Genomic DNA, 21,333 nt, shown 5'->3' on the forward strand with positions numbered 1-21,333 from the left:
GTGGCTTTTCAAATGAACACTTTGGTCTTTACTCTGGGGCATCTGCTGAGTCTGGTTATCTTTAGGAGGTCAGTAAGTGGGAGAACAAAAACTTCCCCAACTGAAACTCTCCAAACAACTGGCCTGTGATGTGAGATATTCCTTAGCAAACAGTTGAAGACTAGACTAACATGTCTGTTCAAGGGCCTCCTTTCCCATCCAGTCCTGTCACTGATGAATGGCCAGCGAAAGGTAATGAAGGATTACAAAGTCCACATCCCTCCTCCTGGTGTTTTCTGTTACCTCCATTAGGAGCTTAGAACAGTAGGTGCACAAGCTACACTGCTCTAAATTAGATCATCTCAAAGTTGAGAAACAAAGTGTGTGTGTGCGCGTGCACGCCAGATGGTGGAGGTGAGACCCAACCCCTTCAGAGAATCTGAGTATCCCTTTGGTCAATGCAAAATTGTGGTTGTTAGAGACCAGCCTATTGAAAACAAACCTCAACAAATACAGTAAGTCTTCCACAGCCACTGGTTAAACAATAGGCTGCTGTTTCAAAGTAAAGGCCATGATGACTCAGAGAGGTCACTAGCTACCCAAACCAAAAAACAATGGGGCAAGAGCCTTACTACAATTTTCCTCAGGAGTGCCCGCATCAGGTAGAGGGCCTCCAGCTGCCTCTGGGTCAGTGGGATCTTCCTCTTCTCCAGGTCCTCGGAAGAGTTGGACCCTGGTTGGGCCTCCACTTTGGCACTGTCCTTCTGTCTCCTTTGCCGGTGCCTGTCCCTTTCCTTCTGGGTGCGTCTCTTGACTCTGGCCTTTCTCCTCTTTTCCTGGACCTTCCTCTCCTCTTTTCTTTTTCTGGAGAATGATTAAGAGAGTGAACCCTTCAGAAGGTGTTTATTGGGCAAACAGGTTGCTCTCCTCCCTACTACCTCCTCCCTGGCAGGAGTTCCCCAAAATCTCCAGCTACAACACCCCAGGGCTCAACATTAGACAAAAGACACTGTGACTATCAGTCAAGGGGAGAGATGCGTAACTAAGTTGGTCAGTTAGAAACATGTACAGGAGACCTCATGCAGAGAGAGTGTATTTAAAAAATAAACGAAGAAGACCACTGAATTCAAAGGAGGGGCCTCAACCCCTCCCCCCACCCTCCAACTTTCTCAAACCAAAAGCAGGGACTATGGGATCTAGCTTTCGCAGGGGTGATTCCATTTCTCTTGAGATCGAAACCTTCCCTGAGCTGGTCACACAGACACAAATGAAAGTAAGTCAAGGCATTCAGAAAATCTTAAAGGTGAGAACTGGTCTTTGGTGCACACTCCTTAACACAGTGAAGTGTTAGTCACTCAGTCATGTCTGACACTCTGTGACCCCATGGACTATAGTCTGCTAGGCTCCTCTGTCCATGGAATTCTCTAGGCAAGAATACTGAAGCAGGTAATTCCTTTCTCCAGGGGATCTTCCCAACCCAGGGATTGCACCTGGGTCTCCCACATTGCAGGCAGATTCTTTACCATCTGAGCCACCCAGTACATTATCATAAAAACAGGCTGGTTTAGAAGAATCTGGGCTTATTTTTCTGCTGTTTTCTGAATATTTAAGATGTTTTGGTTAGGCTCTCATAGAAGCATGGAAACCTGGGGGGTGGGGGAAGGGCAGGGGAGGACAATTGCCTGAGAGATGACCAAGCCCCAAACTGGAGGATGAGCTCAACTGCATGATCGATCTGGAAATATGGGAGGAATCATTACCTTTACTGGGATCAGCTTCTGGCCAAGTTTCACAGCCATGACCTTAAGTAACTCCTAGCACTCTGCCAACCAAAAAACGTTGAGAGGCACATGGAAAACTACTCTTAAACTCCTAAATTTGCATAAAAGGCTGGAAGAATAAACCTGCAAGGGGAGGAGCCAGGAAGAAGGTAAAACTGGTTTGGGGAGCCCTGTAGTTCCCGTCCAGTTGTCCCTTCTTGGCAAACCCTTGACAATCCAATGGCCCTTTCTAGTCTCAAGCTCCTAAACTGGGAAACAATGGTAAGCTCAAAGAAGTAAATACAGAGGCTCCTTAAATTCACAGAAAGAACTTGAGCCAACAAGAAAAATGGTCTCAACAGATCTTTCTGGGTTAGTTTGATTATGGATCATCTTATGAAAGAAAATCTTTTCCAAAACAGAAAAGAATTTTCCCCAAAATTTCAATGGATAGGCAAAGTAATATTTGGTAAATTTAGGTAAACTGGTGAAACTTGTAAGTTGGCAGGCTAGAATTTTCATGCTAAAAGTACCTGGCCTTTTTTTTTAAATGATTATTAACTCCTAGACAACCTAATCTGGTTGGTCCTACTATTCCTCATTACTTGTTCCTCCTGAAAAGCATACTTTTAAAGTATCTTGTTTTTCACTGCTTTCTCCTTTTGGTTTTGTAACAGTGTAACGGAAAGACAGCAATTTTCTAATGGGCACCAATTCCTGCTCCCCCCATCATGCTATCTATTAAGTGAACCCATTCACCTGAAGAGATAAATCCATAATCAAAAGTTTAAAAAGTAGACAAAAAACAACAACAACGCTCTTTGTTGAACTTGGTCTCCTCACCTTTCAGCCTCTTCCTCTTCTCTTCTCTTTGCTTTTTTCCTCTCTTCCTCCAACTCTTGTAATTTCAGTCTTTCTTGATTTCTCTTCTTTATAGCTCCTTCGCTGAAGTGTTTTGTTGTATCAAACATAACCTGCTCTCAAACAATTCAAAGTATCATTAGAAAAGTTTGCCCGCTGGCTGGATATGTCCCAGACCAGAGAGCTAAAACTAATCTGTAGCTGGCAATGCCAAACCAAGTGAATTAAAAATGCCTTCGATGCATCCCAGTACCCAGACAGTTACACTGACTCTCAGTCATCTCTCAAACTGTTCTTGTGGGGTTTCTAGAACTTTCTTTGGCAGAACCTTTGAGGAACTCACCTGACAGCCATATGCGGCATCATCATGCCCTTATGGACACAAGTTCTAAGGTATGTGAGTATATTGCTTCTGGTTTGTTATACTGATTAACTGAGATATTAATAATATTTTTTAAGTCAGCAGAGACAAAACCAGTCCAGAAATGGGGTGGGGGGAGCAAAGATGTAGGAAAATTGACCAAAAGAGATACAAGATCTGACTATAGTGATTATTAAACAACTTTGCAAATCTCAAAAGAAAGTAAAAGTCAGATTGAGGCACTACAAATAAATTTGCCTAAAAAATATAAGGATGCAGAAGTAGCTATTTAAATATGAATGAGAGACAACCACCAAATTCACCATCACAGTTACCTTTGAGGGGAGTGAGCAGCCTTGACTGAGGATGGTACACAAAGGGGAACATGTTCTCATTCCACTGGTAATGCTTTATTTTTTAAGCTGCAGTGGTATGTGGGTGGTCGTTATAGCATTTGCTAGATCTTTTGTCAGACTGAATAGCTCATAATTTTCAAACATATATCTTAACCCAAGTAGCCTCACACACAACATACACACACACACACACATAGACACACACACACCCCTGAAGCTACTGAAGCTGAAAGTTCAAATTCACACTAAAGACTGATTTAGAGAAAAAGGGTTTAGCTGCATTAAGGTTTCAAGAACAAGATGACCAGGCATTCAGACAGTCATGAAGCTGTCTTCATGCTAGATAGACAGAATGACTTTGAAAGGAAAGGAGCCAGGTTTGTTGGGCTTATGTTTTAGAATTTACCTGACAGTCGTCATTAAAGTATAGTAAATTGTGACCCCAATAGCAAAGAGGGAATAAACTGCCTTTCTTGTTTCAAGCTGCATGTTGCCCTTTCCCAGCAACTTGTCAAACAGAAGAAGCATATGAGATAGTTCCATAAGGACCATGAAGAATCCTTAAATGTTCCCCAAGGAGCTGGGCAGAGCCCCGAACTATAACAACCATCACTTCAAGCCACAGCTGGCAGCATGGCTGACAGTAGGAGAATGCCCCAATCATGATGATACTTGGTCCCCAGAAAACACCCATTTATTAATGACAACATAAATCTTTACATAAGCTCTTGATCAGAGCCTCCAGGGTGGTCTAAGGAAATCTGTTCCAGAGGCTTCCTTCTAGCTTTTACTCAAGACCACTTGAACCATGGGGAAAAAATTTTTTTTATAATACCCTGGCTGCTCCTTACCTTGATGTTACATGCCAGAGCTTTCCCATCATCTCCTTTAAGCATCAGCTTCATCCCACGGAGGGACTCCATGGCCTTTAAGAAGTCAGTTGACTCTTGGTACTGTATAAATGCCTCGAACGTCTGCAAGCCAAAGTTGAACCCCCCAAAGCTCCCACTGGTTATGACCTCTCGGTAGGGGTCGAGCATCGGGATATCTACATTCTTGATCTTCCCAAAGCTTTCAAAGACCACCCGAAGGATCTCTTCACACGGCTTCTCTCCACTGGAACCTTTGGGAGCAAACCACTTGCAGGGCAGGCCTTCGAAGTATATGGAATTGGGGCTCTTATCGTGGTCCTGCTCTTCAGACCCATCACCCATCGAGGTGGCCCCATTTTCCTTGGGGAAGTGCTCCCACTCTCCCTGGGCGTCTGTCACCATGACTTTTAAGTCTGTTTCCAAGCCGTTTAGCTTGATGATCTTCCCGTGCAACTTGGCCTTCAGGATTTGAACCAAGCTTCGCGTTTCCGCCTCCCCCTCAAATCGGATGAAGTCCCTGGTGCTTTTGGCGAGCCGCACAGTGGTGAACTGGTCAGGACAAATCAGGCTCTTCAGTTGGTCCAGAACTTCCCAGTTAGAGACGGGTCTCGAGGGTTCCGGGCTCTCAGGGAGCAACACATTGATCATCAGCTTTGCTATGGGCTTGAGGTAGAGGTGCTGAGCTGCGCACAGTTCTGTGGCCTCTGAGTTATCATACACCACCGTGACCGTCATGGTATCCACAGGAAACTTGAGATGGTGAAAAGGAACTGTTAGGGTACCAAGGGAGGGAAACACAGGTTCAGCTTTTGAATGGTGCTAGCATTTGTTGGATTTAGGTCAAACTGATAGGGAAATATACACTACCAGGAGAATTAAGGTGAGAGCTAACATTTGTTTAATGTGTTTTAGAGGTTTTAGAGAGTTTCTATAAACTGTGTCTCAGTTTCCTTAACTGTAAAATAGAAACAATAGGATTTTAGGAAGGAGTAAATGGGCGGAGTCCTTAGAAGAGTGCCCCGCACACAACAAGTTCTCAATCACTATAAGCTGTGGCTATCGTTTATCCTACTTTATCTCATTTGGTTCCTGAAGCAACCTGTTAGTAAGTATTTTCAAGCCTGTTTTGTAGATAGAGACATTCAGTGGATTTAGGAAAATTAAATGTCTTGCCCATACAGGAGGTCTTACAAATAGCTGAGAAAAGAAGAGAAGGAAAAGGCAAAGGAGAATGGGAAAGATGTGCAGAGTTCCAACTAAATCCAGAGTTCCAGAAAATAGTAAGCAGAGATAAGAAAGGCTTCTTAAGTGAATGCAAAGAAATATAGGAAAACAATAGAATGGGAAAGACTAGAGATCTCTTCAAGAAAATTAGAGATACTAAGGGAATATTTCATACAAGAGAGGCAAGATAAAGGACAGAAAGAGCAAGGATATAACAGAAGCAGAAGAGATTAAGAAGAGGTGGCAAGAATACACAGAAGAACTGTACAAAAAAGTTCCTAATGACCCAGTTAACCACAATGGTGTGGTCACTCATCTAGAGCCAGACAGTCTGGAGTGTGAAGTCAAGAGGGTCTTAGGAAGCATTACTATGAACAAAGATAGGGGAGGTGATGGAATTCCAACTGAGTTATTTAATATCCTAAAAGATAACACTATTAAAGTGCTGCACTCAATATGCCATCAAATTTGGAAAACTCAGCAGTGACCACAGGATTGGAAAAGGTCAGTTTTCATTCCAATCACAAAGAAAGGCAATGCCAAAGAATGTTCAAACTAGTTTACAATTGTGCTCATTTCACATGCTAGCAAGATTATGCCCCAAATCCTTCAAGCTAGGCTTTAACAGTATGTGAACTAAGAACTTCCAGATATACAAGCTGGATTTAGAAAAGGCAGAGGAGGAACCAGAGATCAAATTGCCAACATCTGTTGGATCACAGAAAAAGCAAGGTAATTCCAAAAAAAAAAAAAAAACTACTCCTGCTTCATTGACTGCACTAAAGCCTTTGACTATGTGGATCACAACAAACCACAGAAAATTGTTAAAGAGATGGGAATACCAGACAACCATACCTGTCTCCTGAGAAGACTGTATGCAGGACAGAAGCAACATTTACAACTGGACATGGATCAACGGAGTGGTTCAAAATTGGAAAAGTGTCACCCTGTTTATTTAACTTATATGCAGAGCACATCATGGGAAATGCCATGCTGGATGACTCACAAGCTGGAATCAAGATTGCTAGGAGAAATATCAACAATCTCAGATATGCAGATGATATCATTCTAATGGCAGAAAGCAAAAAATAACTAAAAAGCCTCTTGGTGAGGGTGAAAGAGGAGAGTGAGAAAGTGGCTTAAAACTCAACATTCAAAAAACTAAGATCATGGCATCTGGTTCCATCACTTCATGGCAAATAGATGGGGAAAAAGTGGAAACAGTGGCAAATTTCATTTTCTTGGGCTCCAAAATCACTGTGGTCAGTGACTGCAACCATGAAATTAAATGACTCTTGCTCCTTGGAAGAAAAGCTATGACCAACCTAGACAGAATATTAAAAAGCAGAGACACCACTTTGCCAACAAAGGTCCATCTTGTCAAAGCTATGGTTTTTCCAGTACTCACATATGGATGTGAGAGTTGGACCATAAAGAAGGCTGAGTGCCAAAAAATTGATGCTTTCGAACTGTGGTGCTGGAGAAAACTCTTTGAGAGTCCCTCGGACTGCAAGGAGATCAAACCAGTCAATCCTACTGAAATCCTAGGAAATCAACCCTGAATATTCATTGGAAGGACTGATGCTGAAGCTCCAATACTTTGGCCACCTGATGCAAAGAGCCAACTCACTAGAAAAGACCCTGATGCTGGGAAAGATTGAGGGCAGGAGAAGGAGGCAACAGAGGATGAGATGATTGGGTGGCATCACTGACTCAATGGAAATGAGTTTGAACAAATTCTGGGAGATAGTGAAGGACAGGAAAGCCTGGAGTGCTGCAGTTCATGGGGTCACAGAGAGTTGGATGTGACTTAGCGACTGAACAACAATACATTAACACTCCAAGATTTCAAATCTCTAGTCTGTTGTATAATTGAGCTGAAATATAAAGTCGCAGAAAAACCTGCTGGGGATGACACAGAAACAGGGCCATGAGAAAATACATGTAGCACATGCATGGACATGCACCAGCTGACAGTTCTAACCCAGGCAACTGATGTAACATCCTTCGTCCAGGTTGGTTTCGAAGTCTTACGCAGACATAATCTATTCTCATTTCTCCAGGCTGTTGACCTTCACTAAATTGAACTTTTAGATCAAGGGAAGAGAAAACAGCCTCTTCTAGTGAATGACAAGGAGAATCTACCCTCTACTTTGGGAATAGAAAAATGTCCAAACACGAGTGCTTGCTGGCATTTCATGTGAACAAGCTCTCTTAGGCTGTCCCAACATAAGATCACTGATACTGGCAATTAGGGATTTCTGCTCCTCTTTGCTGACTCCAAATAGCACTTCTCAATAAAGGAATTTTCTTTTCTAATGTAATGCATGTATTCAGTCTGTATCACCTGAGTTTCTCATTAATGTTAACTTCAAGGAGATTTAAATCCAAACATGTATGGCCAGATGATGGAAACTGTCAGGCAAGATTTACTGCTAAATTTTGGTTAACTTTATAGGCACAGAATTCTTTTATCACTGTTCCTGAAAGACCACTCAAGTCAACTCCCTTTAGGGGACAAAGTTTGTATACACTGGTTTTTTAAAAGCCACTAAACGCAGTGTCTGAGCTTCCCAGGTGGCACTAGCGGTAAAGAACCCACCTGCCAATGCAGGAGACATAAGAGACGCAGGTTCGATCCTTGGGTCAGGAAGATCCCCTGGAGGAGGATGGCATGGCCACCCACGCCAGTATTCTTGCCTGGAGAATCCCATGGACAGAGGAGCCTGGCAGACTACAGTCCATGGGGTTGCAAAGAGTCGGACACAACTGAGCGACTAACACTTTACACTTACTAAAAGTAATATCTAAAACATTAGGTTCTACAAATCCTTATGACAGCAATACTGAACTGGGATGATATGAGAATAAACATGTGCTCCTTCTGCAAAAACATTATCTAGAGAGTGAAATGAAGACAAAATCCAGTCAGTTTGCTGCAATTTGCAACCCAAATAAGTCAACACTAAACTCCTTCAGGAGAAAAAGTAAGTTGATATTCAATTAAGATACACTAAACCCCCAAATTTATCTGTAGTCAATAGGTATATTTTTAAAGCAAGGCTTTAACAAATGTTCCAGAAAAAATATACACAAAATAGTTAATCACTTCAAGGTAACCAGTTTGTCAGGGTCTCCAGTACTCCAAGGATACTGCCGTTGTTTTAAACATTTTAGAATGCTTTGCTTGATTTCAAAGTCTGGGCTACATTCTTTTAAATAGTCTTGATGGAGGTCAATTTTGAAATTGTTTTATTGTGGATTTGATATTTCAAAATCATCAAAAGTAAACTAGACTCAAGAATGATGTATAAAATGGATGGCTAGAAAGAACAAAGTGATTTTCTTAATTGGCTTAAATTCTGAGAAAGGCTCTTTTTTTTTAATAACTGGGTACATCACTGGAACAGGTATAGAGCTTTGAAAGATGGGAGTTTGAAGGACGATATTGACTACTGCAGTCTAACAGCTGCAAAAATGATGCTGATTTTCCACCCCTCCCTGTATCCACACGCTTCGTAACATGACTTAGAGATGGAGGTTGGTGACATTGTACAGGAGGCAGTGATCAAGACCATCTCCAAGAAAAAGAATGCAAAAAGGAATAACGGTTGTCTGAGGAGGCCTTACAAACAGCTATGAAGAGAAGAGAAGTGAAAGGCAAAGAAGAAAAGAAATGAAATACACATTTGAATGCAGAGTTCCAAAGAATAGCAAGGAGAGATAAGAAAGACTTCCTCAGTGATCAGTGCAAAGAAACAGAGGAAAATAGAATGGAAAAGGCTAGAGATCTCTTCAAGAAAATGAGAGATACCAAGGGAACTTTTCATGCAAAGATGGGAACAATAAAGAACAAAAATGGTATGGACCTAACAGAAGCAGAAGATATTAGGCAGAGGTGGCAACAATACACAGAAGAACTATACAAAAAAGATCTTCATGACCCAGGTAATCATGACGGTGTGATCACTCACCTAGAGCCAGACATCCTGGAATGTGAAGTCAAGTGGGCCTTAGGAAGCATCACTACGAACAAAGCTAGTGAAGGTGATGGAATTCTAGTTGAACTATTTCAAATCCTAAAAGATGATGCTCAGCAAATTTGGAAAACTCAGCAGTGGCCACAGGACTGGAAAAGGTCAGTTTTCATTCCAATCCCAAAGAAAGGCAATGCCAAAGAGTGCGCAAACTACCACACAACTGCACTCATCTCACACACTAGCAAAGTAATGCTCAAAATTTTCCAAGCCAGCCTTCAACAGTACGTGAACTTCCAGATGTTCAGGCTGGATTTAGAAAAGGCAGAAGAATCAGAGATCAAATTGCCAACATCCGTTAGATCTAGAAAAATAAGAGAGTTCCAGAAAAACATCTACTTCTCCTTTATTGACTATGCCAAAGCCTTTGACTGTGTGGATCACAACAAACTGTGGAAAATTCTTAAAGAAATGGGAATACCAGACCACTTGACCTGCCTCTTGAGAAACCTGTATGCAGGTCAGGAAGCAACAGTTAGAACTGGACATGGAACAACAGACTGGTTCCAAATTGGGAAAGGAGTACATCAAGGCTGTATATTGTCACCCTGCTTATTTAACTTATATGCAGAGTACATTATGAGAAATGCTGGGCTGCATAAAGCACAAGCCAGAATCAAGATTGCCGGGAGAAATATCAATAATCTCAGATATGAAGATGATAACACCCTTATGGCAGAAAGTGAAGAAGAACTAAAGAGCCTCTTGATGAAAGTGAAGAAGGAGAGTGAAAAAGTTGGCTTAAAACTCAACATTCACAAAACTAAGATCAAGGCATCTGGTCCCATCAGTTCACGGCAAATAGATGGAGAAAGAATGGTAACAGTGAGAAACTACTTTTTTGGGCTCCAAAATCACTGCAGATGATGACTGCACCCATGAAATTAAAAGATGATTGTTCCTTGGAAGAAAAGTTATGACCAACCTAGACAGCTTATTAAAAAGCAGAGACATTACTTTGCCAACAAAGGTCTGTCTAGTCAAAGCTATGGTTTTTCCAGTAGTCATGTATGGATGTGAGAGTTGGGACTATAAAGAAAGCTGAGTGCCAAAGAATTGATGCTTTTGTACTGTGGTGTTGGAGAAGACTCTTGAGAGTCACTTGGACAGCAAGGAGATCCAACCAGTCCATCCTAAAGGAGATCAGTCCTGAGTGTTCATTGGAAGGACTGATGCCGAAGCTGAAGCTCCAATACTTTGGCCACCTAATGCGAACAGCTGACTCACTGGAAAAGACCCTGATGCTGGGAAAGACTGAAGGCAGGAGGAGAAGGGGACGACAGAGGATGAGATGGTTGGATGGCATCACTGACTCAATGGACATGAGTTTGAGTATACTCCGGGAGTTGGTGATGGACAGGGAGGCCTGGTGTGCTGCAGTCCATGGGGTCTCAAAGAGTCAGACACAACTGAGCAACTTAACTGAACTGAGAGTTGTTGCTATCAATAGATAGAGTTTATTTTTCCCCAGATCTTGAACGTGAGTTTGCCTTTTCTTCCCCCTAATAGAATGTGACAGAAGTGTTCAAGTGCCAGCTCTCAGACAAGGTGTCAAGTGGCCCTCACTCTCCTGGAACACTTCCATAGCATGTGGAGAATCCTGGGCTAGCCTGCTTGAAAAAGGCCACATGGGAAAGAGCCTACTTGTGATGGCTCATCAGCCATCCTAGACCAGCCAGCTCCCAGCCAATCCACCAACTGACGGCTCACATCAGAGCAATCCCCATCGAGATCAGCTGCAGCCATCACAGATGAGCAGAACAGTCCTGAGAAACTACAGACTCGTGAGAAATAAGAAATGGTTTTTGTTTAAACCACTAAGTTTTCGGATGGCTTATTATACAAAAATAGCTAATGATACAAACATCTAAATTTTAGTTAATTTCGAGATACACAATCGCACTGAGTACTTTTTATGCAAATAACTAAAAAATTACAAAAGCCCACTCATGGGAGACTTTGGGGAAGAAAGAAAAACTAGGCACCTTCATATCTTGCTGCTGTGCTGTGCTCAGTCATTTAGTCATGTCCAACCCTCTGCAACCCCATGGACTGTAGCCCGCCAGGCTCCTCTGTCCATGGGGATTCTCCAGGCAAGAATACTGGAGTGGGTTGCTATGCCCTCCTCCAGGGGATCTTCCTGACCCAGGGATCAAACCCAGGTCTCCCACATTGCAGGTTGATTCTTTACCATCTGAGTCACCAGGAAAGCCCAAGAATACTGGAATGAGTAGCCTATCCCTTTTCCAGGGGATCTTCTGGACCCAGGAATCAAACCGGGGTCTCCTGCATTGAAGGCAGATTCTTCATCAGCTGAGCTACCAGAATGAAAAATTAATTACATCTTTTTTTAGAATAACTTGGCAAAACGGACCAAGAACCATAAAAATGCTCATCCCCTTTGAACCAGCAACCTGCTCTAGGAACTCAACCTAAGAAAGAATTAAAAATAAGAAGAGAACACGTTCAAAGCTGCTTATTGCGGTGTCATTTTAGCTACAATTTTGTCAAAACTATGTATACACAGGAATGAAGTTTAGAAATTGAGTGATGAGTTTTTTGCAAAGTGGTTTTAATAAAATGTTTTGGTGATTTACACTGTTAACAGAGGCATTTTTTAGTTACTCATTTAAAATCACGATTGATATAAATGGATTGTATGTAAATTTTCTATTTTTCCTTCTACTTAAGATTAAACTCACAAAGACTACTAAAAATCAACTTCTTGACATTAAACGTATGCCTCATATCCTTCACAAGGGCGATTTCCATTGTTTCTATATTTTAGCCAGATCTTTCTGCTTTCCTGAGGTATAATAAATGCTCTCCTAAAATTTGAAGGGAAATGGATCAGATGGTATTTTATAGTGCTTGATACCCGTATTTTTTGACATTAAAAAAAACCTGACTATCGCTTCATTCTCACACTGACTCTAAAATAAGCAGTAAATTCTACAGCAGAGGTCACAAGTCAGATGACCACAGTGGAGAGCAAGATGGCCTCAGCAACTAAAGAACACCGAGCAGAGACCGAGGCTGGTGCCCCATCTGAAGGCTGCAGTGAGAACAGGAGGGCCTGGGGTGGCTGCATCCTCTTAGTTATCCAGAGAGGCCAGAAACTTCTACACAGGCCACTCTCTCAACTCTAAGCTTAAATGTGCCAATCCTTGAATCTAGTTAAAACTGTACAAGGCCCTACCTTGTGCCTGAAAATAGGTTTTAAAAGGTTTGTGCCCTTTTCCCCCATACAATCCCTGTTTTAACATGTTCAAAAGTAATCTGCCACTGAGTCCATGTATACCTATGGCCAATTTATGTTGATATATGGCAAAAACCACCACAATATTGTAAAAAAACTGTCCTCCAAATAAACTAATTTTTTAAAATAAAAAAGCAATCTGCTGCTCAACATCGCTAATTATTAGAGAAATGCAGATCAAAACTACAATGAGGTATCATCTCACACCAGCCAGAATGGCCATCATCAAAAAGTCTACAAATAAATGCTGGAGAGGGTGTGGAGAAAAGGGAACCCTCCTACACTGTACATGGAAATGTAAACTGCTGCAGCCACTATGGAGAACAGTATTGAGGTTTCTTAAAAAACTAAAATAGAGTTACTACATGATCCTGCAATCCCACTTGTGGGCGTATTTCCGGAAAAAACAAAAACTCTAATTCAAAAGGATACACGCACCCCAATGTTCATAGCAGAATTATTTACAATAGCAAAGACATGGAAACAACCTTAGTGTCCATTGGCAGCTGAATAGATAAAGAAGATTACATATACATACACACACACACACACACACACACATATATATGAATGATAATCTCTAGTTCCATCCATGTTGCTGCAAATGGCATTATTTCATATATGTTTTTTATGGCTTAGGAACACATATATATGAAATAATGCCTTTTGCAGCAACATGGATGGAACTAGAGTTTATCATACAAAGTGAAGTAAATCAAAGACAAATATCATATGATATTATTTCTATGCGGAATCTAAAAAAGATGATACACATGAACTTATTTATAAAACAGAAACAGACTCAGACATAGAAAACAAACTTATGGTTACCAAAGGGGAAGGGTGGGGGATGGATAAATTAGGATTTGGGGATAAACAGATACATAGTGTTCTATATAAAAGATAAACAACTAGGACCTACTGTACAGCATGGGGAACTATATTCAATATCATATAATAACCTATAATGGAAAAGAATCAGTTACATACATATATAACTGAATCACTTTGCTGCATACCTGAAACTAATACAATATTGTAAATCAAATATCCTTCAAGTTAGAAAGGAAATCTACTTTAAATTACATATATTATTTAGTATAGTTACACATTTTATGCATATTTATATTTATTAATAAAAATGCATGCATGCTTAGTTGCTCAGTTGTGTCTGACTTTTTTGTGACCGCATGGACTATAGCCCACCAGGCTCCTCTGTCCATGGGATTTTCCAGGCAAGAATACTAAGAGTGTGTTGCCATTTCCTCCTCCAGGGGATCTTTCTGACTCAGAGATTGACCCTGTGTCTTGCACTGGCAGGTGGATTCTTTACCACTGAGCCACCTGGGAAGTCCATTAATAAAAATGTATCTACTCAAAGAGGCAAAATCACTGAGATTAAGTTACCAGGATATGATTTAAAACTGATTCTTTAGAACAACCTAATTTGCCCTCCAAAATCACTGCAGGTGGTGACTGCACCCATGAAATTAAAAGACGCTTACTCCTTGGAATGAAAGTTACGACCAACCTAGACAGCATATTAAAAAGCAGAGACATTACTTTGCCAACAAAGGTCCATCTAGTCAAAGCTATGGTTTTCCCAGTGGTTATGTAAGGATGTGAGAGTTGGACTGTGAAGAAAGCTGAGCACCGAAGAATTGATGCTTTTGAACTGTGGTGTTGGAGAAGACTCTTGAGAGTCCCTTGGACTGCAAGGAGACCCAACCAGTCCATCCTAAAGGAGCTCAGTCCTGGGTGTTCATTGGAAGGACTGATGCTGAAGCTGAAACTCCAGTACTTTGGCACCTGATGCGGAGAGCTGACTCATTAGAAAAGACCCTGATGCTGGGAAAGATTGAGGGCAGGAGGATAAGGGGATGACAGAGGATGAGATGGTTGGATGGCATCACCAAGTCAGTGGACATGAGTTTGTGTAAACTCCGGGAGTTGGTGATGGACAGGGAGGCCTGGTGTGCTGCAGTCCATGGGGTCACAAAGAGTCGGACATGACTGAGTGACTGAACTGAACTGAACTGAATATGCCCTCTAAATACACTTTTTAAATAATTGAAGAGATTTATAACATTATATAAACTGCATGCATATAAATTATACGTCCACTACTGAGTACTCTACAGTGTGCTTACACCAGAAATTTAGTTTCCATTCAACACCATACAGTTGACCCCCTTTATAATTTCACCCTCTCCCCTACACCTTTCCCTCTGGTAACCACTACTCTGTTCTCTATATCTATGTGTTTGTTTTGCTTGGTTTGCTAATTAATTTTAGGTGTTTGTTTGCTTGTGTTTTATATTCCACAGGTGAGTGAGATCTTTTGGTATCTGTCTTTCTCTGACTTATTTTACATAGCATAATACTCTATACAAGAGATGAAATCTTGTCATCTGTGACAGCATGAAAAGACCTTGAGAGTATTATGCTAAATTCCCTTTTAATATGTCTGTGCTTCAATTGATAGTAATGGTAGAATTCATTAACAATTTCCCCATCATTTTTATTAATTCCTGTCATATGCCTAATAGAAGCTGAGCCCTGATGGCAAGGAACGTCATAAGTATGGCCTTCATCAATGATTCAAAAATTGAATTTTAATCAAGATTTTAAACTATTACCATGCTCTAATACATTCTACCATGGCCTTCTAGCTCCCTCACACATACACATATCTCTCTTCTAGCCTTGTTATGAAAAGCAACACCACTGAGATCACTCATTCTTGAACGCCTTTGCACAGGCAAATGAGAACTCCTCTAACCTTCAAAAATTAGAGTTATTCAATATGTTTACACAGTGCACATTCCAGCAGTATCTTGTGTACATAGCTCTACCAAAGCATTTCACTCAACCAGTTCTCAACACCAGAACATTTCTAGCAGCTTCTCAGAGAACTGTGGCTGCTTTCTCTAGTCATGGGTCCACCCCATCTTCCTGCCTCTATAGCTAGTAGCAAAGCTGACTAAATAGCAGCAGAATAAGACACTAGAGAAAAGTAATCAGTTTTGAGATATTCCCTAAAATGGTTGTTTGAACCTGCAGTGGGAAATCAATACATTCTATGGGGTCTGCAAGCAAAGTTCCTCCAATACCTTCTCTCATTTCAGAAGATACTAGAGGGAGGCCTCTGCTACACCTCAGGTGTTTTAGATCAGAACCATGACATTAAAAGAACCTGAGTCATGAGCAAAGTATGCCTCATTCATTTTCTCTCCCTTTTTCTCACTCTCATAAATACTTGCTGTCAGAGTGCGCAAGGCTATTTGAATGAGGCACATTTTTTAAAAAGTGAAAAAAAAATAAGGTCATCTGCACAACTCAATATCCTCTTTCAAAGTAGTCCTTTGCTGGCTTTTTTCTTTAGGCCTTTGAACCTTAAAGTTAAGTCATTTTGAAAGCATTTAAGATGTATAAAGTTATATTGACATATTCATTGTCAGCAGGGCAGTCAAAATGTATTTGGGTCAAATCAACCTAGTCAATTTCCAATTTCTCAACTAGTACAGAATTCCAGTAAGTCTTGACCAAATAGAGGAGTTCCATGGTTTTTCAGTCAAGAGGTCATGGATGAATGTTCAGGTGTTTTGATACATCATTAACCCGAACTATAATTTTTTAAAATATTTGTCTATTGGGCTATGCCAGGTCTTAGCTGCGACATACGACCTCACTCGTGGCAGGTGGGATCTAGTTCCCTGACCAGGGATCAAGCCCAGGCCTCCTATATTGGGAATGCAGTCTGTCACTGGACCACCAGGGAAGTTCCCTGAGCAACAATTTAAAAACGGACACTGACCATATGCTCTGATCTTAAAAATCTTTAAATCACGTCATTAAAATGAGCAGTACACAGTGTTGCAATAAGAGGAAGATAACCAATCTAGGATCCACCAAATGACTAAATTCTTAAATTAAGATGGTCCTAAAGGGCTTATTGTGGCTCTGGGGGCTTTCAGGGCATAAAAGAAGTGACTTTTTGGAGACCCACAGCAATGACCAATTTGTGACCATGATATACTGCAGTCTTACTGAGAGAGAATCTCTTCTACCAGCACAAAGAAAATCTGCTCTAAAGTACGGCTTAGTACAGGAAATTTTGATCTTTAAATGAAGAAAACTGGATTCGTGTTAACTCACCTGTTTGGGCAACTTAATTTCCTGTTTGTGTTTCCCTCTTTTAAAAGATCATAATGAATGTTTCCTTTATGTGATAATGTTGGTGAAAGCAAAGTGTTTCTGAGAGTAATAAAAATAAATTAACCCAACTACTCAGCCATAAAAAGAATGAAATATTGACATTTGCAGCAATGTAGACAGACCTAGAGAATACTATGTTTAGGGAAAGAAGTCAGACAAATACTAATACTGTATAATATCATTTATATGTGGAATCTAAAGAATAATACAAATAAGTATATATACAAAACAGACTCAGACATAGAAAATAAATTTATGGTTGCCAAAGTGGGGAGGGAGGTGAGGAGGGACAAATTTGAGGCATGGGATCAACAAACTACATAAAATAGATATGTAACAAGGATTTGCTATATAGCACAGGGAATTATACCTGATATCTTGGAATAACCTATAATGGAAGAGAATCTGCAAAAATACTGAATCACTATGTTATACACCTGAAACTAACACAATATAGTAAATCAACAATACTTCCATTAAAAAAATGTATGTGTGTGCTCAGTCACTAAATTAACCTAAAGAAAGGTTTGTGTTAGGCCTCTCAGTGCAAATACATTTATGCAACTCTGTTAGTATGAGTCACTCCATGGTTGCAAGGGAGGGAGCTATTATTTAAAATATGCACAGGGCAGTTGGAAGACCCCTCTGACAAATCTTTTGATCTTTTGCCCCCTTTTCCAACACCAAGAACATTTTTGTTACAAAATATCTCTCTCTAGACACTTCCGGCTAGGAATAGCACCTTAAACCTTGTATTAACTTACTATGATGCTACTGAAGTAGACACATTGCTTTCTTTTCTTCACATTAGGAAAAAAAAGCTTGGAATTTAGAAAGATGGTAACGATAACCCTATATGCAAAACAGAAAAAGAGACACAGATGTAAAGAACAGACTTTTGAACTCTGTGGGAGAAGGTGAGGGTGGGATGTTTCAAAAGAACAGCATGTATACTATCTATGGTGAAACAGATCACCAGCCCAGGTGGGATGCATGAGACAAGTGCTCCGGCCTGGTGCACTGGGAAGACCCAGAGGAATCGGGTGGAGAGGGAGGTGGGAGGGGGGATCAGGATGGGGAATAAGTGTAAATCTATGGCTGATTCATATCAATGTATGACAAAACCCACTGAAATGTTGTGAAGTAATTAGCCTCCAACTAATAAAAAAATTTAAAAAAAAAAAAAAGCTATCAGAGATTTAATGGAATGTGGTTGGAGTATCTTCTGTACTTCTGCCTCACTCATTGAAGAGTCAGAGTATTATTTGTGAGAAACAATATTTGCATATCGTCAAGTCACCAGTGTTTTGCTTCTCAGGTTTTATCTTCACAACCTGAAAATTACCAGCAAGATTTCTGCCCATGAGTCGCCACCTACAGGGAAAAAGCGACCTTTACATGGGACCATGCTTTGCACTCCTAAGCAGTCTGTGAGAGCCACAGTATTTCACAACCTTTTTAAAATCCCAAGGGAAACTTATTTGAATACACATCCTGCAGAAGATACTTTCCATACCTTCTGGCAAAAATGTGATAAAGGGAGGAAAGACTGGAGAAGTCACAATTCATGTGAATTCTTCATGGTGCACCCTGATCACCAAACACTGCCAGGGAGAAAGGAGGACAAAGTCAAAAGCAGATGCAGTGGCTTGCAAAAACAGGACAACTGTATATTTATGATTTTCAGCATGAATAGCATGTGAGGTTTACACAGTTGTACTTATGGGCCTTCACAATCTGGGTTTGCACCTGTTGAATCACAATTCCAGAATTGACATAGTCAACACATTTCTCACTTTTTGTGCCTATAGCAAATTCTATATAGAGAGAAATTCTATATAAAGAGAAAGTCTATAGAAACTCTTGAAAGTTACTATATATTTGGTTAGATAGTCCCCCTCTCTTGGGATCTGTGCTGTCTTTTTTCTTTTCCACAAGAGCACCACTACCGCTCTGTACTACTAGTATGAAAACAAGCACCACTAATGGAAATCTTTGTACAAATCTTTTAAAAAACTGTTTCCTCAAAATATGTTCCCATGTCAAAGGCTAGGAAAACATTTGCATGGCTCATTACATATTGTCAAGTTGTTCTCCTGAAATATAAAATCAATTGATCGTGCCAGCAGCAGTGTTAACATGCCTGATCTTCTTGCAGCCCTGCTCACACTGGATCCTTATTGGGTTTCTTTTTCATTTTTTATTTTATATTGGAGTTTAGTTGATTAGCAATGTTGTGCTAGCTTCAGGAGCACAGCAAAGGGACCCAGTCACAAATATACATGTATTGGGTTGGCCAGAAAGTTTGTTCAGGTTTTAGAAAAATCCAAATAAACTTTTTTGGCCAACCCAATATTTATCCTTTCTCAAGTTCTTTTCCCACTTAGATTGCTATGTAACATTGAGTAGACTTCCCCATGCTATACAGTAGGTCCTTGTTGGTTACCCACTCTAAATATAGCACTGTGTACATGACAATCTCAAACTCCCCGACTATTCATTAGCAGCAACATGGATGGACTAGAGATTGTCATACTGAGTGAAGTCAGACAAATATCATATAATATCGTTTATATGCTGAAGCTAGAAGGGATGTACAAATGAACTTATTTACAAAGCAGAAACATACTCACAGACCGAGAATAAACTTGAGGTTGCCAGGGGCGAAAGGTGAAGGGGAGGGATGGTTGAATCCTCACAGTCCTGATTTTCACTACCTTTGTTAGTTAGTTGCCATTATATAATAGCAACTTAAAGTGGCTCTAACTTGCATTTAATTTTTCTATAGGCTGGAGCTCCAGCCAACCCTAACACTGATATTCAACCACCCATTCAATGTCTCCAAGCTAAATGTCCCATTTGCACCTCAACCTTAATTTTCCTCCCCTCAAACCTGCTCCCTACCTCAGACTACCCCCCACCCCCACAACCCAGTAACTCATCTCCCTAAATAGAACTGCCCTTCACTCAGGTGCTCAGGCTCAGAACCAGGCATTCTTCCTCCTCTCCTTTCAGATTCAATACTGCAGCAAGATCGTTTCCACTCCATTCCTTGATCAAGCATTCCAAATCCATCTCCATCTTCACAACTACTCCCCCAGGTTCATGCCACCATCATCTCTAACCTGGATGACTCCAAAAGCCCCCTGCTGGTCTCTCTCCTTCCGTCCTTGCCCCCATAGAGTTTAAGCTACACAACAGTCAAGATGATTTTTTTAAAATCCTAACTCAGATGGCATTTCTCCTCTGTTCAAAATCCTCCCGTGGCTCCCCAGCATGCTTTGTACCAAATCTAAACTGCTTCCCTTTAAATCCAACCCCTACCCACCTCTTTCACCCCATTACCCTTCTCCCCTACTGCCCTGTCCTCTCTGTTTCAGCCACGCTGGCCTTGCTGACTGTTCACCCCTCACAGAGCCTTTGCCCCCATGCTGGTTTCTGGCTGCAGCACTCTCCTCCAAGCTCTTCTCATGGCTGGCTCCTTCCCACTTTTCAGATTCAACTCAGGGAACACTGCCTTAAACAGGGCTGCTCCCACCCCCGTCAGGTTGTATTGTAGCAACCCATCTTATCCTGAAATGATCACGTGGACTAGTTAAACTGTTTTTTATCTGCCCCACCCCACCCCCATCCCCAGTTTGGAAGTTCCATGAGAGTAGGGAGGGACTTCATGTGTCTTGTTCATCATTTTCTCTTCAGAGCCTTCAACAGAGCCTGACACGTGGTAGGGATTTAACAATACTAAGTCTTTCCTGAAGCAAAGAATTTGCTCATCAACTACATTTAAAACAGACTCACGGATGTTGTAAACAAACTTACGGTTAACAAAGGGGAAAACCAGGGGGAGGGACAAATTAGGAGCTCGGGATTAATAGATACACACCACTATATAAATAAACAACACGGATTTACTGTACAACACAGGGAACTACATTCAACATCTTCTAATGACCTATAATGGAAAAGAATCTGAAAAATATTACATATGTACATATATATTTGTAAAACTGAATCAATTTGCTATACACCAGAAACTAACACAACATTATAAATCAACTATACTTCAATTTTTTAAAAGAAAAAGTGTTACTCCCATATTGAAAATACAAATAATAGCACCTGGAGATGAACAGTGAAATGCTAAAACAGACTTGCTTGTTCTTTCAAGGCCCCCAGAGCTACTAATATTAATCAGTGAATGAGGAGATCAGTTAAGTGCACCTATAAGCAGCTACTCCAGTTAAGTGTTTAAGACACTTTGGAAGCTACAGTGATGAGTTACCCTCAAAGAACTGTGTCTAGAAAGAGAAAGAAATTAAGACCACTGCAATCTGAAGAAGCAAATGGTGAGCACCGTGGGAAGCACAGGATATACTCTGGGCCACAGAGAAGTGATAATGGGTTTA

At 40.8% G+C, this 21,333-nt stretch overlaps 1 protein-coding gene across 1 annotated transcript in view; it reads right to left on the reverse strand.

Moving 5' to 3' along the window:
• The window catches only part of LOC122690790 (A-kinase anchor protein 17B-like), a 30,685-nt gene that overhangs the window by 5,407 nt on the left and 3,945 nt on the right, over positions 1–21,333 (reverse strand). Inside the window, exons 2-4 of the mRNA XM_043897732.1 lie at positions 4,169–4,959; positions 2,583–2,713; positions 612–843 (exon numbers count right to left, since the gene is read on the reverse strand). Of these exons, the coding sequence (XP_043753667.1) occupies positions 612–843; positions 2,583–2,713; positions 4,169–4,924 (1,119 nt within the window). The 5' untranslated portion in view covers positions 4,925–4,959. The remainder of the gene's footprint in view (positions 1–611; positions 844–2,582; positions 2,714–4,168; positions 4,960–21,333) is intronic.

Source organism: Cervus elaphus, chromosome X (assembly GCF_910594005.1).
Source record: "Cervus elaphus chromosome X, mCerEla1.1, whole genome shotgun sequence".
NCBI lineage: Eukaryota > Metazoa > Chordata > Mammalia > Artiodactyla > Cervidae > Cervus > Cervus elaphus.